General features: G+C 46.2%; 1 protein-coding gene across 1 annotated transcript in view; it reads left to right on the top strand.

Annotated features, from left to right (window-relative positions):
- PITPNB (phosphatidylinositol transfer protein beta) overlaps positions 1 to 13,814 on the top strand; it is a 63,433-nt gene extending 49,619 nt beyond the window's left edge. The window contains exons 9-11 of the mRNA XM_081283799.1: positions 5,806 to 5,916; positions 7,542 to 7,664; positions 11,935 to 13,814. Coding sequence (XP_081139925.1) covers positions 5,806 to 5,916; positions 7,542 to 7,664; positions 11,935 to 11,985 — 285 coding nt within the window. The 3' untranslated portion in view covers positions 11,986 to 13,814. The remainder of the gene's footprint in view (positions 1 to 5,805; positions 5,917 to 7,541; positions 7,665 to 11,934) is intronic.
- Positions 13,815 to 15,294: the final 1,480 nt, after the last annotated feature.

The raw sequence follows: 15,294 nt of genomic DNA, 5'->3' as shown, positions 1-15,294 counted from the left end.
AGTAAATGAAATGTAAGGAATTCAGTGAATATACAAACTATTTAAATACAATTTTGGAAATGTTTCAGAACCAACCAGTGCTTACTATATTACTGATGAAATTTAAATTATGTGGAAAAGAGTTATAACTTGGGATACTTCTGCTAGCCCATGACTCCAATCTCATACACTTCTGATAGCTCGTTTTTGTAACTAGTGAGTCTTTACCTTCTTTAAAAATTGGCCTTTGAAATTTTCATGCTTTGATCTCTATAAAATTCATTTATCAGCAAAATAATTTTGTCTGCTCCTAGATTAGAATTAATTTTAACTGTCTTGCCTTAGATAAGGGAATGTGAGGTTGGGCTGGATTGGAATTCAGATCTGAATTCAGATTTTGACTCTTTGAGATGGGGAGGGGAGTCTCACTGTGTTGTCTACGGCTGGCCTCAGACCTCTAGGCTCAAGTGAGCAATCCTCCTGCTTCATCGTTCTCAGTAGCTGAGACTACAGGCACACCCCAGGCCCTGCTGGTTTGGGGGTTATTTTTTAAGCAATGAAGAATGAATCAGAAATGGTGGTACTGTTTAAGACCAAAAAGAAGGCTTCTTCTAACCCCTGACTGAGCTCCTAGGGGCTGGGTACACATGCCAGAACTTTTTTGGTTCCTGTGGGATTCCAAATATTTGCCCCAGTGAGATTTTTCACACTGGAGGTTACATGTTTCTTCAAAAGAATGTTTCTGATGACCCTGAAGGGTTGGTTCTATTTTTCTTTGCTTATACACCTTGTGGCTATTTTTAGGAAAAATTAAATATGGACTGAACTAAGATTTGTCTGTTAAATAATCTTAATTCAACTATTAGTTTGATTTCATGTAGCTTTGATTTATTAAACATTAAAAAAGCAGAAAAACATTTAAATTGTTTATCATTAAAGAAGAATTAAGATTTGAAATAGTACCCAGATAACTTAGGGCAAAGTAAATCTTTGTCCTAAAATATGTGGCTGTGTTCCAACACATTTTTTAGAGCCAATTTTTTTTAAACATAGTTTCCTCCCCATGATAAAATAGGGGAGTTTTGAAAGTAAGAAATCATACTCAAAATAAAATAAAAATCATTTGTTATTTTCATCATTTAATTACTACTATTGGTATATTTCATGATTCCTGTAGTTTATTTTGTTACAAATGTTTTTACCATATATAGATACCTTATTTATATTGGTGCCCCCCCCCCCCAACACACATTGTGAGCTGTTCTTTGAAAGATGGCCTTTAATGGCTGTCTGCATAATGGCCCATTGTTTGGAAGGCCGGTGAAGTATTTCACCACTCTCTCTTAGTGGGTGTTGAGGTTAATAATTAATAAGTATAGGGGTTTTGCTGTTACATATAAATTTAGGGTGTTGCTGTTTACTTACCTGATGAATAGGGTACATTTTTTAAAGTGAAATTAACAGATTAAAGGGTCTGTGGTAGGATATAAACAGCTTTAAGACTTTATTACATAGTATTAGATTTCTTCCCAGAAAGAAACACCAAAAGGGTTCTTTCAGGCTTTGCTTACAGAACGAGTATGGGCAGTTTCACGGTTTTCTGTTTTGTCATCTAGTATGGAGGATTTTTAAATCCCTGTCCTTAATTTAATCAGGAGTTCAAAGGCCATAGCTCAGAAAAAGAGATGACTCCTGTAAGTCACGTGCAGGATTGGGTGAGACCTTAAATACTGTGTTTATTCGAAAACAATTGAAGAAATGTGCAGCTTGTATGTGCTCAGCTTTCTCTTGGGGCTGTTTGGGATTGTGGTTCTGGAAGTTACTTTTTGTGCCTCCTATGTGAGCTATCAATACTGTGGGAAAGAGACCAGAAATTAAAGGTAGCAGGCTTTTTATCTGTTTGAACTTTGGTTGGTTTACATATTATTCCCTGAATGATTTGTATTGTTTTTTAATAATTACTTGTTAAAATGGATGGAAAACAAAAAGTAGATTGAGAATGGATATACATCTTAGAGAACTGTTGCTTTTTTTGTTTCATTACTTAGTTTTTAAAATAAGCTTTAGAGAACAATATTACCTAATAAATTGCCAGTATTAATTTAATTGATTTGAGCCTCTTCCCCAGATCTAATAGAAAATATGAGATGAACAAACCTGGTTAGTTGCTGGCGTCACATGTGCGCTCCATGCTTGGAATCCGAGTTGGGCAGAGGCGTGTTTGTACAGCGTTTTGCTAACTCTGAATTAGAACCATTCTTCCTCCTGTGTTTTTATAAAATTGAGGTAGAATTCTGAAGAGTTGGTATTGCACCAGGAACATCCGAGGTTTTTGTGGAGAGCGGTGTCTAGTGCTTGGGGTTTCAGAAGCTGTCACCAGCCCCAGGTTCACAGGAAGGACCTTTGAATGTTCTATCTGGAAGGTGTCTTGGGGTTAATCAGTAAGAGGGAGCGATGTCAGCTAGAGAGGAGATCCGGCCTGGGAAGGTAGGTGGGTGTTTTAGTAAGCCAAAACGTACTATACAATTAAAAATAAGATTCCAGCAAGAAGTCCAGCTGCCCTGCCTGCTCCTGCCAGAGGAGCGAGGCCCACAGAGGTCAAGGATCCTGCTGGTCACACAGGAAGTGAGTGCGTGATGGGAGCTCCTAGGGTGGCACTGCAGGCTGGACTTCACAGTTCAAGTTCCATATTCCACACATACACAAGTCCTGTCGCCTGGGTCGGAAAGTTCCTCGGGATGAGCTCAGTGCTTTTTGAAAGATCATCTCCAGAAGACAGTCCTTATTTCCGCAAAGCTGAGCCTCCGAAGCTAGCAACAGCTCATGGAAGGCCTGTTGACCACTCCGCACACCGGACTCAAGTTGGTGCCAGGGACTTGCAGATCAAGAAGAGAGCAAGCTGGGTTGGGCGCGGTGGCACACTCCTGTAATTGCAGCGACTGAGGCAGGAGAATCACAAGTTCGAGGCCAGCCTCAGCAACTTAGCAAGACCGCATTTCAAAACTAAAGAAATAAACAAAAGGACAAGGGATGAAGCTCAGTGGCTAAAGTGCTCCTAGGTGGGATCCCTGGCACCAAGAAAAATGAGGGAGAGATGCCAGTGTGCCCATTTTTGGCCCAGGGCCACAACATCCACAACAGGAGGTGTGTCGCCTCTGAAATAGATGACCGACACCAAGGACAGTGGGGGAGGGGGTCATTGCCGTGTGTATACGTAATTGTGGTTTTTTTTTTAATATTTATTTTTTAGGTGTAGATGGACACAACACAATGCCTTTATTTTTATGTGGTACTGAGGATCGAACCCGGGTCCCACCTGTGCTAGGCGAGTGCTCCACCGTTGAGCCACAATTCCAGCCCCCAATTGTGGTCTTTTCTTTAAGCCATGTTCAGGTGCCCTGACAGAACCTTGCACGGGTGGAAGTGTAAATGGTGCCCACTGAACCCTGGTTGAAGCACCTATTCATCCCGGTGTCTGTATTCACACATCCACTGGCTGAATCTCACAGGCACTCTAGTGAGGTGGGAGAGTTCATGGGAAAATGGAACTAGGCCAGCCAGCTCGCTCTGTTCATGTGGAACTCACCTACAAAGGGACAGCGTGTTGTCATTTTTTTTTTTTTTTTTTTTAATGCTTGCTGATGTTACCTCCTTGATTCAACCCCTTGCCAGGATATGTGCTCAGAAGATGAGTCAGGCACAGTTATGTGCACCTGAATCCCAGCTACTTGGGAAGCTGAGGCAGGAGGATCATGAGTTCAAGGACAGCCTTGAACCTGTCTCTGGGTAAAACAAAACATCAGGTGAAATGTTACATTAGAACAGAATCCTGAGGAAAGCTAGTCATGCAGGACTCCACAGAACTTTTACTCCCACTGATAACAAGATAGAATTTTTTCATAGAGCATATCCCTAGATTCACTTAAAACTGGGACATCAGCTGGGCACAGTGGTGCACACTTGCAATCCCAGTAGCTTCGGCGCATGAGGCAGGAGGATCATGAGTTCAAAGCCAGCCTCTGCAACTTAGCAAGGCCCTAAGCAGCTCAGTGAGACCCTGTCTCTAAATAAAATACAAAATAGGGCTAGGGATGGGGCTCAGTGGTTGAGTGTCCCTGAGTTTAATCCCTGGTACATAAAATAAATATGGGGACATCCTACTTTTGGGGAAATGTGATGTGGTTCTGTAGTCGAATAAATGAAAGATAGCCTTGAGGTCTTTGAGTAAAGATCTGGAAATTCCTCCTTTTCTGAAATCAATTGAGTGGACAGGACCTTCGCTCACATTCAGAGTTCTGAGAGCAGGATGCCCAAGTGGGTTGGGACCAGAGGAAGCAGCGGTGGCAGCTGGTGTGACTGGCATTGTGTTGTGCTCCCACCTTGGGAGCACCCACCTTGGGCTTGGTGATTTAGTTTCTGCAGGAGGTCCCTGCAGTGCACGTGACTTGAACTGTTTACTTGGATGAAGAAGAATTTGGTTAAACTTGTGTGAAGATTGAAAGTCACAGATAAGGGGCTCAGTGGTAGAGCACTTGCCTGGCCCACGGAGAGCCCTGGGTTCAATCCTCAGCATTACATAAAAATAAATAAAGAGATAAATTAAGCTACTAACAAAGTAAGAAGAGAGGAAACTAATGTGTATTAAGCCCTGGAGTCCTACCAAGCATGGAACATGTACTGCTTTATTTAATCTTCAGAATATGACATTTTGGGGGCTTTTGTTGTTTACTGTGGTCTCACAGGCCACCAGCTTTGGGGATTAGGCTTGGGGAACTGTCCTTTCCCAGACTATCCCTGCAGTCGGCCTCTGTGTCCCGTTTTCTTTGCTTTGTGCCTTCCTTGCCCACTAGACTGGGGGCCCCGAGGGCAGGAACATGGGGCTGGCCTCCTGCCAGGGGCCTGTCCCAGCCTCTGGACCTACTCAGGACTGTTTGGGTCTCCTGCACACACCACTTTGAAAGGGAACCCTTCCACTAAGCAGACCCAAGTCAACACACAAGCCCCCTCCTGAAAATACCCACAGTCACTAATGGTCAAAGGCACAAGTGCCACAGGTTGCCACCCCTGACGGAGATTTAGTGAGAAATGGGAACCCGACTGCATTCGGTATTTAAATTATTTTTTGGTGAAACCTACACATTAAGAATAAGTTTTCATACTTTGAAAGCAGGGTGACTGACATCTGTGGCTTCTGCTGCTAATTGCTTTTTTCTTGTCGTCTCCTGAAAATAAATTACAGACATTATATTTTGACTCTCTTAATCCATTTGATCCCTGAGTCTCTCTCTGGTCCTTTTCCTCACACTCTTATTGTCCAGAACAAGACTCGGTTTCATTCCCTGGCTGGGAGATGTAAAATTAAAATCCATATTATATCATCTGTGCAGCTTATGAGCAGTGCCATTGCACTGGCCAGTGTTTGGAGATGCACAGACGACTGAAGGTCCTTGACATTTTATTGTGACTCACCACTTCCACAGGTGGGTGTGTGGTACTGGCGTTAGGAAGATCCATGTGTAGTAAAAGCTCACTTTTGACATGATGTGAGTAGAGGTTGGTATTTAATAAGGCATCTGGAGAGGAGTAGCCATTGAGGCCCAGCAGCATGCCCATTGAATTTTGGAGGTCAGATGGAAGTCCCTTGATCTGTGGGAGGACTGTTCCCAGCAGGGGGGTTGGGCTGCTGCTTTTTCAGAAATGATTTTGAATTTCCACATATTGGAATTAAACACTCAAGACTGTGATTGATTTTCTTCACATATGTCTGCGATGGTGTCGCACGATCGTTGGTTTTAACGTTTCTCCTTTTCAATTTCCCTCACGCAGAAGGAGCTGGCAGACGACACTGACTGCCCTCGGATGTGTGCCTACAAGCTAGTGACCATCAAGTTCAAGTGGTGGGGCTTGCAGAGCAAAGTGGAGAACTTCATTCAGAAGGTAACATCTGTTGAGAACGTGGTGCCTTGGGGCCAGGTTCCGATTTGAGGTAGCTACTGGCAGGAAATTTTTTTCTGCTATTACTTTTTCCCCCTCCATTATGAGATGAAAATTATTTGTGCAATCAGTTTCTGCCCTTTTTATCCTTAGAAACCACAAAGACAGGTGCCTGAGGTTTTAAGGGACTTTCCTTGGGGAAGTGCAGAACGGTTCCATTCAGAAGGCTTTCCTGTGGCCTACCTAGCACTGCCACACACAGCATGTCCCCAGGGAATCCTGGGCCTGGCTGGAGGGAGTGGGTAGGCTTTGCCTCCTGAAGGTTCCGCTGCCCCACCCCGTCTTTGTGACACACACAACTGTGCCTTCATGTGGGGGTCCCTAGAGGTGCTCACTGAGAACAAGGCACTCTGAATTAACTTTACATGATCTGAGAACCCAGACCCTAATTGGCTTTTTTTTTTTGTCCTTATCACTAAAGGGAAAGCAACGTATAGGTAGTTCAGATCTCTGAGCATGGGGAGCTGTGCTTACATAGCACCCATTATGGTTGAGCACTGTGCAGCTCTCACAGGGTCCTGGTTCAGACCTCGGTGCCGAAAGCAAACCAACAACAAAATGCACCTGATTAGAAATCCACAAGGAACCAGGAAAGTGTCCTGATCTTTACTTTTTCTGTAGTATGAATATTTATTTCATTATCATTCAAAGGAAGCCCCCGTTATATTTCTGATTCCCGCCACTAGCTATGTCTGCTCCCCCATAGCTGTAGGACAGGGACCCCGCAGTGCCTGCTGGCTGTTGGCCCACAGCTGGCTCTACGGGAATACTGGCTTCCTCCCTAGTGGGATGGAGGACTAGATGAGCAGAAGTCGCACATGTAATCGATAAAGTTAGTTCATGGACAAAAGTTAGAAAAACTGAAGATTGTTCAGCAGTACTCACTGTTTTCATTCGCTTCTCTCAAGAACATTGAGTACAGCTTAAGTCATTCAGCAGTTAAAACCATTATAGTATACGTGGCTTTTATATAGACACAAATATGTATATAAGCCATATATATATATATATATATAAACACATATACACTTATGTGTGTGTAGTGGCAGTAACGCAGCACTGAAAAATTAGTGGTGAGTGTGTAAGAATCCTTAATTTAATAAAACCTCTTTATCCCAAGGAACCCAGCTCTTTTTCTCTCGCATCCATTTTTTTTCTGTGCCACCTCTCAGTACTCCCTTGAAATGCAGAGAGGTGAAGAATGACAATGTGTAGTTTTATAACAGGAAAAAATCCTGTCGGCTTTTGCTCACTGACATTTAGGAAAAGGTAAAAATAGATCAGGTCCAGCAGGAGTGTGCTGGATCAGGTGGTGCACACCACTTTTTTTTTTTTCTCGTTTCTACTAGATCATTACCCCTCGGCCAGGGGAGATCATTTCCCACTTCACAGAGAAATTTTTGTCTTTATTTTGCCGTTCAAGATGATAATAGGGTGGAGTTAAGATTTCCACTAGGCTTCAAACTAAAAATGTGAGTTTCGTGGGTTAATTGGGACATGTAATGTCAGTGTGTCATTAATCTCAGACTTTTGCCATCTTATGCTACTTTTCTTCTTTGTTTTAAAAGCAAGAAAAAAGGATATTTACAAACTTTCATCGCCAGCTTTTTTGTTGGATCGACAAGTGGATTGATCTGACAATGGAGGATATTAGGAGAATGGAAGACGAGACTCAGAAAGAACTAGAAACAGTAAGACTTGCCATTCTACCGGAATCCCCTCATTTCCCCTGTCTGAAACTGTGTAGACCTAGAACTAGGAAGAGTGTTCCTGAAGCCTCTCTCTGCTCTGTCTGCATCACAGTGGAGTTTCTAGACACTAATGCCCGCTTCCTGGGTTCTGACTCCTCTCTTATTGACCATCTTTCCTGAAGGTGGACTTTGTCACCTGTGAACTGCCCAGTGGTTTTGTAGTTCTTCTCATGCATTACTTCTCTAACAGAAGAGGGAACAAGGACTTGTCACATTAGTTCAGTCCTTTTAGAGTCCCTTTGTCAGAAGCGAGAGCCTTTGGCTCAGTTTTGTCACAGCTGATTGAAGTTCTGGTTCCCTCTTCTGTGCACAAGGTAAGGCTGGTGTGGTCGCTGATCTAAAAATGCCTCCTCCCTCCCCGATCTGCAGTGAGTGCTGACTTGTTCTGAGTTTGGGGCGCCTTCTGGGGACCCCTGGCAGGAGGTCAGCCTGCTGGGTGAGGGTTGAGCCGCAGCAGCCCTGTTGCCAGTGGGTGTCTCCTTTCTCTCAGGGATGGATTCTTCTCTGGCTTCCTCTTGTATGTGTCTGGTTTTGGTTTTGCCCTGGGCCATGCTTGTCTGCAGTTGGCAGCAAGGCCCCAGAGGGGAAACGAACCCAAGGAATGTCCAAGGCCTGCTAGTAGTTTCCATGTGGTCACCTCGAGTCCTGCCAGCAGGCCCAGCTCTGGAAGCCCACAGGTGCGCGTGTGTTTGACCAACTCCCGCGGGTGAGGGGGAGCCTAGTTTAGCGGGGGGAGAGTGGCCGCATGTCAGGTTCTTTGGCACAGAGGGAACCTATTTCTCTGGCACATCTCATTGTAAAGAATCTGTTTTTTAAAATTGCTTACTTTTGGTGATTACAACAGGTCTGCTTCTAATTAGCTTTATACAAACCTTCTGAGAGGGCTTGGACATATTTTCTTTATAAGGCAATAAAATGTCTTAACCTTATCTTATACACAAAGTAAACTATAGGCAGACTCCAACTTATGAATGGATTTTGCTCCAAATTTTTTTAGGTTGATTGTTTGAAGTTTGGAGCGTATTTTGCCATAGGATCACATCATAGTTGAGTTGGTTTCTAGATCAGCCCTAGTTTCTCCTTCTCAGTGGCAGGGCTCTGAGAGCCAGGTCCGGGTGGGATGAGAAGATGCGGGAGTCCAGGCCCTCCCCAGGCCTTTGCCTTCGCGCTGGCCGTGGGTGGTAAACAGGCCAGAGCAGGTCGTGGGTGCCTCCCTCCTTCCTTTCCCTGCCTCTTGCCCACTTTTGTGCCCTGTTCTCAACAGTGAGGTGCCTTCTCTGCCCCTGAGAATCATCTGTCACCACCCCGCCCAGTTTCAGTTGCTTTCCTCCTGCCTTGCCTAGGGTCGCTCCCTCCTCCACGTGTCCCAGGCTGCAAAGACACTGCTGTCCACCTCTGGCCCCTCTGTGCAGCTGGTGTCCTGTGCATGGGGAGCTGTGTGCTGGCTTGCATTTACCTAGGCTCGTGGCACAGCTCTGCCATTGCCAGCGAGGCTTTGCTACCCCCAGAGGAAACAGAAAATGAGCTTGTTTCTGTTGGTTTGAGCCCTTGGGAAAAAGGCCTTCTCTTGGTTCTGGGTGTTTCACTGAAGAATTGTCCCACATGAAGAAGAGCAGGCAGCGCTGGCCAGCTGGTGGCTGCAGCCCTCCCCGCCTGGCCTGGGCTCTGAGTCCCAGGAAGTTCTTAGAACTCGGCAACACCTCTTCTCCACTCCTGCTGCCTGTGCAAGTTCAGTCTCCTGATGACCTGAACCCATGGCAGGACCCCCGGTGGGGAACTGGTGACTGGTTGCCATCTGTGGCAGTGGCCCTGCAGGCTCAGCTGCTGCTCCACGCAAGTCTGTGACATGTGGGTTGGAAACGAGGTTCCAGAAGGTGTGGGGGAGACAGCAGCTCAGAGCCCCAGGTGATGAGCCCTGCATCCTCGCACCCACGTGGCCAGGCTGATCCAAGTCCCGTACAGCTGACCGTCTTGATATGGAGTCCTACCTAATAAGTTCTCTCGCTCTCAGTTACCGGGGAGTGCCTCGTTCCTCGTGGCATTTCTGCTGCCATGAGAGTGGGTGTGGGCATCTTCAGATGGGGGGGCGCATGCACACGTGAGGCCTGGTGATTTCAAATGCTCTTTAGGATTTTGCCCTGCCCTCAGGTCCTGCCTCCCGATGCCTGGTGGCATCACCCGATGCATTGTGATGCTCTTACTCACAGGTCTTTCAGAATCCGCTCGTTTTCTCGTGACCAGGTTTTGGTCAGGTAGAGAAGGCCTGGCACCTAGGAGGCTGGGCCCCCACAGAGCTGCTGGGGTTCAGCCCAGCACCTGCAGGGCTTCCTGGGACAGGTGTCCCCCCTGTGGTTCCCCGCTGGCCTCTGGGGGGTGGAGGCAGTGTGTTGATCACATTTTCTTTGGTTTTGCTCGTTGAGGTCTGTCTGTCTATAGTCTGCTGTTAATGCCTGCCCTTTCTGTTGATCCTTCCCACCTCGCTTCTCTGCCATCCTGTATCTGGGCTTGCTTGCTGCTTTTATTCACTTTCCTTTCAGCAACCTTGCTTTAAAGAACCCAAGAGACCTGGTCTCAGAAGCAGCAGAGGTCCCGTTCCACCCCCACACACACACTCCTGCCCCCATGGCTTCTGCCTGGTCTGGGGACTATAGTAGTATAAACCACACTTAGGGGCAGTTTGTCACATTGTATTGACAACGGCTCATGTACCATCAGTGTCTCTGATCAGTTCCTGTCAGTCTGTAGGCCTTTGTCAGATACAAGATGATACAAGGTCCACAGATTTTTCAGTCTGTAAGGAAAGCCTCTTGCAAGAGTCTTTAGGCCAGGAATGTTGGCGGGGCCTCAGCACTTTACTCACAGGAGGATATGGCTGTCAACAGGTGGCCTTCCTTCATTAGCTCATCTAGGTCCTCTTTCTCCTCTTGCTTACTAACCCCTACTCAGAGTCTGATTTTAGCAGCTCATGATTTTATTTTACGTTTAGATGCGTAAGAAGGGTACCGTCCGAGGCACGTCGGCTGCTGATGTCTAGATGAGTTCCCTGTAGGGTCAGAGACAATATCACACTGTGTAAGTGAAGACCTGGATAAAGAGAATGTTTCAAACCTGTACCTGTTGGTAAGGGGGAGTTGACTTGCTGAGCACAGGGGCTCTGACCAAGTGTTAAATGTGGCTTTATTTTTAAAGTATAGTACATAGATAGTTTAGAAACAGACAGTGAACGCCTGAGTTGTCACACTGTGAGACTCGTGGAGTGTAGTCGTCAGGGCTCGCCCTTAGTGCCACATCAGGAGCCAGCTGCCCGTGCCCTTGCTTATCGCAGGCATCATCTTGGAAGCTGGCTGGTTCCAGTAGCAGGTGACTGGCCTGCTGCTCAGTAGGGCCCTGTGGGGTTAGTGAGGAAACAAAGAGCCCTCACCCCATACTGTAAGGGCCAGCCTTGGTGATTGATTCCCTTAAAAAAAATAGATGAGATTTGTTTCTGTGCAACACAGAGCGCTCCTCCATGGTTGACCTTCAGTTACCTCTGAGCTGGCTTTTCTCTGTGTAAATGCACTTTGTTTTTTTAACTAATAGCAAAAGATTTCCATGATCTTATTTATCTAATACAACTCATATGCCCAGATAACAGATTGCCCTAAAAGGGGACTAAGAATACATACTACAGTCGGAACCGCACATTGGAATGAGTGTAGGGAAACAGAAGTGACGGCCCGTTCTCCGGGGCAAACCCCGAACCTCGATGTTCACAGGGGCCGGAGGCTCCCCTCTCCACCATGGCTCTTTGCTTCCCCCTTAGTGAGCTGCTGCTCCCAGTGCTAAACAGTGACTGGGGTGCCCATCCATGGAAAGGGGTGATTGTACCAAATAAGAATGGAGCGACTCTCCCAGGCTTCTGCAGAAGCTCTCTCTTTATATAGTGTTCACTTTAAAAAAGTTTTTCTTGGGTTACTGTTGTTATTAAGTTCTGCTAAGCTTCTGTGATTTATTTTGCTTCTAATTTAATTTTCCATCTGATGAAACAAAATGTTATGCCATTAGTAAGACCAGAATCTATTTGAACAGAGTAAAATTTTAAGGTTGGGATAAATTTTCTGCCAAAAGTTTTGCCACATTGACAGATTTTTTCTGGTGAGTGTGCGGGATAAGCTACTGTCCTTCGTCCCGTGTGGTAACGCGTTCTCACTGTCTTCCGCTTTTCTTGCAGTTACGTAATCAAGGTCAAGTGAGGGGAACCAGTGCAGCCAGTGACGAGTGAAGACGAATCTGACCAGTGTCCTGCAGTGTTGAAGTTTCCGACGTGTGCTTGTGGAAACGCACACACACGCACAGGTTCCCAGCCACATGTGTCTGTGTGTGTGTGTGTCTGTGGCTGTATATAGAACGCATGTAGAGCTGCAGACCCAGATGCACACGCGTGTGTGTATATATGTACATACAAACATCCTGAAGGGATTAGTACACTTTCTCCAACGTACTGTACCTATCTTCAGCAAGAATGCAAAAGAAAATATTTTCAATATATATACCTGGAACAGATTTTAATAATTATCAGAGTAAAACCATTAATGGACAAATTGACTGCGATGTGATACGAGCTGGTATGTTTCATAAATGTCAAGCTGTGGACCAACATATATAGCCTTTTGTTATTTTTCTGTTCTTTTAAATCAGTCTCTTACAATTTTTATTTTAGTCCCATAAGCAGCAGACTCCCACAGAGAGATTCCTTCAAAACTTTTTGGTACTCCCATGAATCTGGAATGTCAACTCTGAATGTATTTATAACTATTTATTTCTGGATGGTCATTATCTTCCAGCCAAATTTGATGATATCTATTAAATAAGGAGTAAAGTTACAGGCCAGTTTTTACTAGTTTGAGGGGAAAATCCTTTTAAAAAATTTTTTCTGGTTTTTATTGGAGTTTTGTATTTTAAATTTCAAGTATTTTTCTACATCAAACCTAGAAAAATGAAGATGACGGTTTGTGATTTATAGTAAACACTAGAACATTTTCAGGCTCTTGTTAGGTAAACAGATCGATAAAGAAGTCAGTCTGAATGGTATCGGAGGCCATATAGAAAGGCTGGGTGCCAGCGCCTCCCGGGGTCTCATTTCTGAAGCGGCTGTTTTCTGGGGTTAATGCAGAGACCGCGCAGACGGTCCAGAAGCCTTGCAGCCGGGGCCCGGTGGGGCCGTGGTGACAGTGTGCTCTTTCTGTGTGGCAGTGCACTCGGATTGGGGGCTGCCTGCGAGGTGGGACGGTTCATTGCCCCTCAGGGCCCTGGGGGGCTGGTGACCCCGACTTCTGGATCTGCTCTCTGGTAGACACCCAGTGACATTCCCTGAGGAGACATCAGGAAAGTGCTGGTTAGACGTCACTGCCACTTTTTTTTTTTTTTTTTTTTAAAGAAGGAGCAGTGGCTGGGTAGATCTTTATCCGCTTTCTCTGTCTGGATGCAGCTTTTCCCCTGTCAGGCCTGGAAGCTTGAGTGCAGTGATATCCTTGAGGCCTTCGGGCCACAAACTGTCGTCTGTAACCCCCTGCTCCTCCTAACCCCACCCCGGCCCTGCGGTCAGAGCGCAGTAGTCATCCGATTTGCTGACAGTCCTGCCCTTGTTGCTCTGCGCTTTCCCACGTGTCCTGTGTCCCGACCCGAGCGCTGCCGCATTGAGACCCTGGTACCTCAGCAGCACACCTCGCGTTTCAAACGTCCTCCATGTACTCAGGATACAGACCATGTTTCCTCTCGGGGCTCTGAGGGTAATGGGTCTGTCAGAGCGTGATCGTCGCCTGCAGAGTGTCGGGTGCGAGGAAGGCGATGCTGATTTGTGGAGTGGAGAGTCCAGGCCTCTCTCCTAACAAACCTAACTCTTGCTGGCATCTGCAGTCTCATTGGGAGCTTGGGCACACATGGAAATGAGAGCCCGGCACATGGATTTTAATGTCTTTCTAACAACTGTGGAGATTTGAGGGAATGTGTGGTGAATGTAAAATACCTAGTTTACTTGGCAGTCTCTTGTGTAAATTACAGTAAAACAAAGTAAATGAAATTTAAACAAAAAATAAATTTGATCACAAAATGCCACTTGTGTGCTCGAGTGGTTGTTTCCCTGATGCTTCGGCTGGTGCGGAACACTGCAGCCCGCTCTATGGGTCTTTCTAGAATTCTGTGGTGTGCAGCACTCCCACTCTGGGAAAAAGAAAGGGGAAGAAATGGGTTTTGTGTTTTTATTGCAAACTTCTGGAAAGGCACGCATGACACACTAGGATGTTACTCTTGGTTTCTGGAATAATTTTCTGTCTTTAAAAGCTCAGCAGTAAACTAAAGGGGTTTTTAAAACATTTTTTTTCCAGTAGGGGGAAATATGGAAATCGAGAATATTTTTTTGAAGTGAGATCCTGACTGTTCAAGATCGTGGCATTGTGGTCTGGGGCTGATTCGCCTCTCCTCTGGACAGTGTCTTCTCTGGTCTCTTCTTTCTGGACGAGCGACGACTATTCTGTGGTTTTATCTGCTTTCTAGAGTACACAGCCTTGGGAGAGGTGGCCATCAGGGTGGACAGATTCGGTACAGATTACTGCATTTCCAGAGTGTTCGGGTTGGTTTCCGAGGTGAGCCTTCTGGTTTTCCATTTCAGATGAGGTGTGTGCGCTCATGGTGATGGTCTGTCGCTCACGCTGTCATCGGTCTGAGCAGTCATGGGTCCGGCACTCAGTATTACTAGAGGGTCTAAGATGGAAAAAAGGAATTGTACAGCCCAACATGAGTGACAGAACTAGGGACAGATAAATTCCAAGTCAGCGTGATAGTCGGGCAAGAGGCGAGAGATGGTGGAGAGGGATGTTAGACACTGTAGTCATGGTACAGACAAGAAAGCAGACGCCTGGCCCAAGGCAGCAGGGACCCAAGGAGCCTCGGGCCACAGCACAGTCAGCACACCCCTGGCTCCTCCTCACATCTTGGACTCCTTATCTGGAAATGGAGGTCAGGACCCCCAGCCCCAAGGCCACCAGGGCCAGTTGAGACATCACGGCCTCTAACAAATGGCAGGTCCTTTCCTGGGTGAGCACTCTCTTCCTGTCCCACTCATTTACCAGACCGCCTCCTACTGAACTCACTTGGATCTCCTGTCTTTGTGGGCATCATAACTGGCTTTTAAAGTCGACCTCTCCGGCCCTTCTTTAGCTTGGTAAATCTTAAAGTTTTGCAGCCCATCTTCCTGCACTGACCTCCTCCAAGGAAGCGAGAGATTCCACCAGCATTTTTGTCCGTCTTGTCCTAGCAGCTTGGTTGCAAGGGCCTGGTGTGGGAGTTCTGTGATCCTTCATCTGCAAGGAGGGAGTTCACACTTGGTTCTTAGACCCTCAGATTTGGTGTCCTAAGTGCCACAGAGAGGAGAAGTTCTGGCTCCAGAATGTGTTTTTTCCAGGTGGCACTGGTGACTGTGGAGTTGAGCCCTTGGGGTGCTTGGGAGGGAGGGAGAGTGCCAAGGCCAATTTCCAGGTTGTCCTGCTAAATTGGAGCTCCTGCGGGAATGGGGTGCTTCCCAGGAACGCTGCCA

The sequence above is a fragment of the Spermophilus citellus genome, assembly GCF_964194105.1.
Source record: "Spermophilus citellus genome assembly, chromosome: 3".
Lineage (NCBI taxonomy): Eukaryota > Metazoa > Chordata > Mammalia > Rodentia > Sciuridae > Spermophilus > Spermophilus citellus.
The sequence above is the reverse complement of the archived record's forward strand: the minus strand, read 5'-3'. Positions and strand labels throughout refer to the sequence as shown.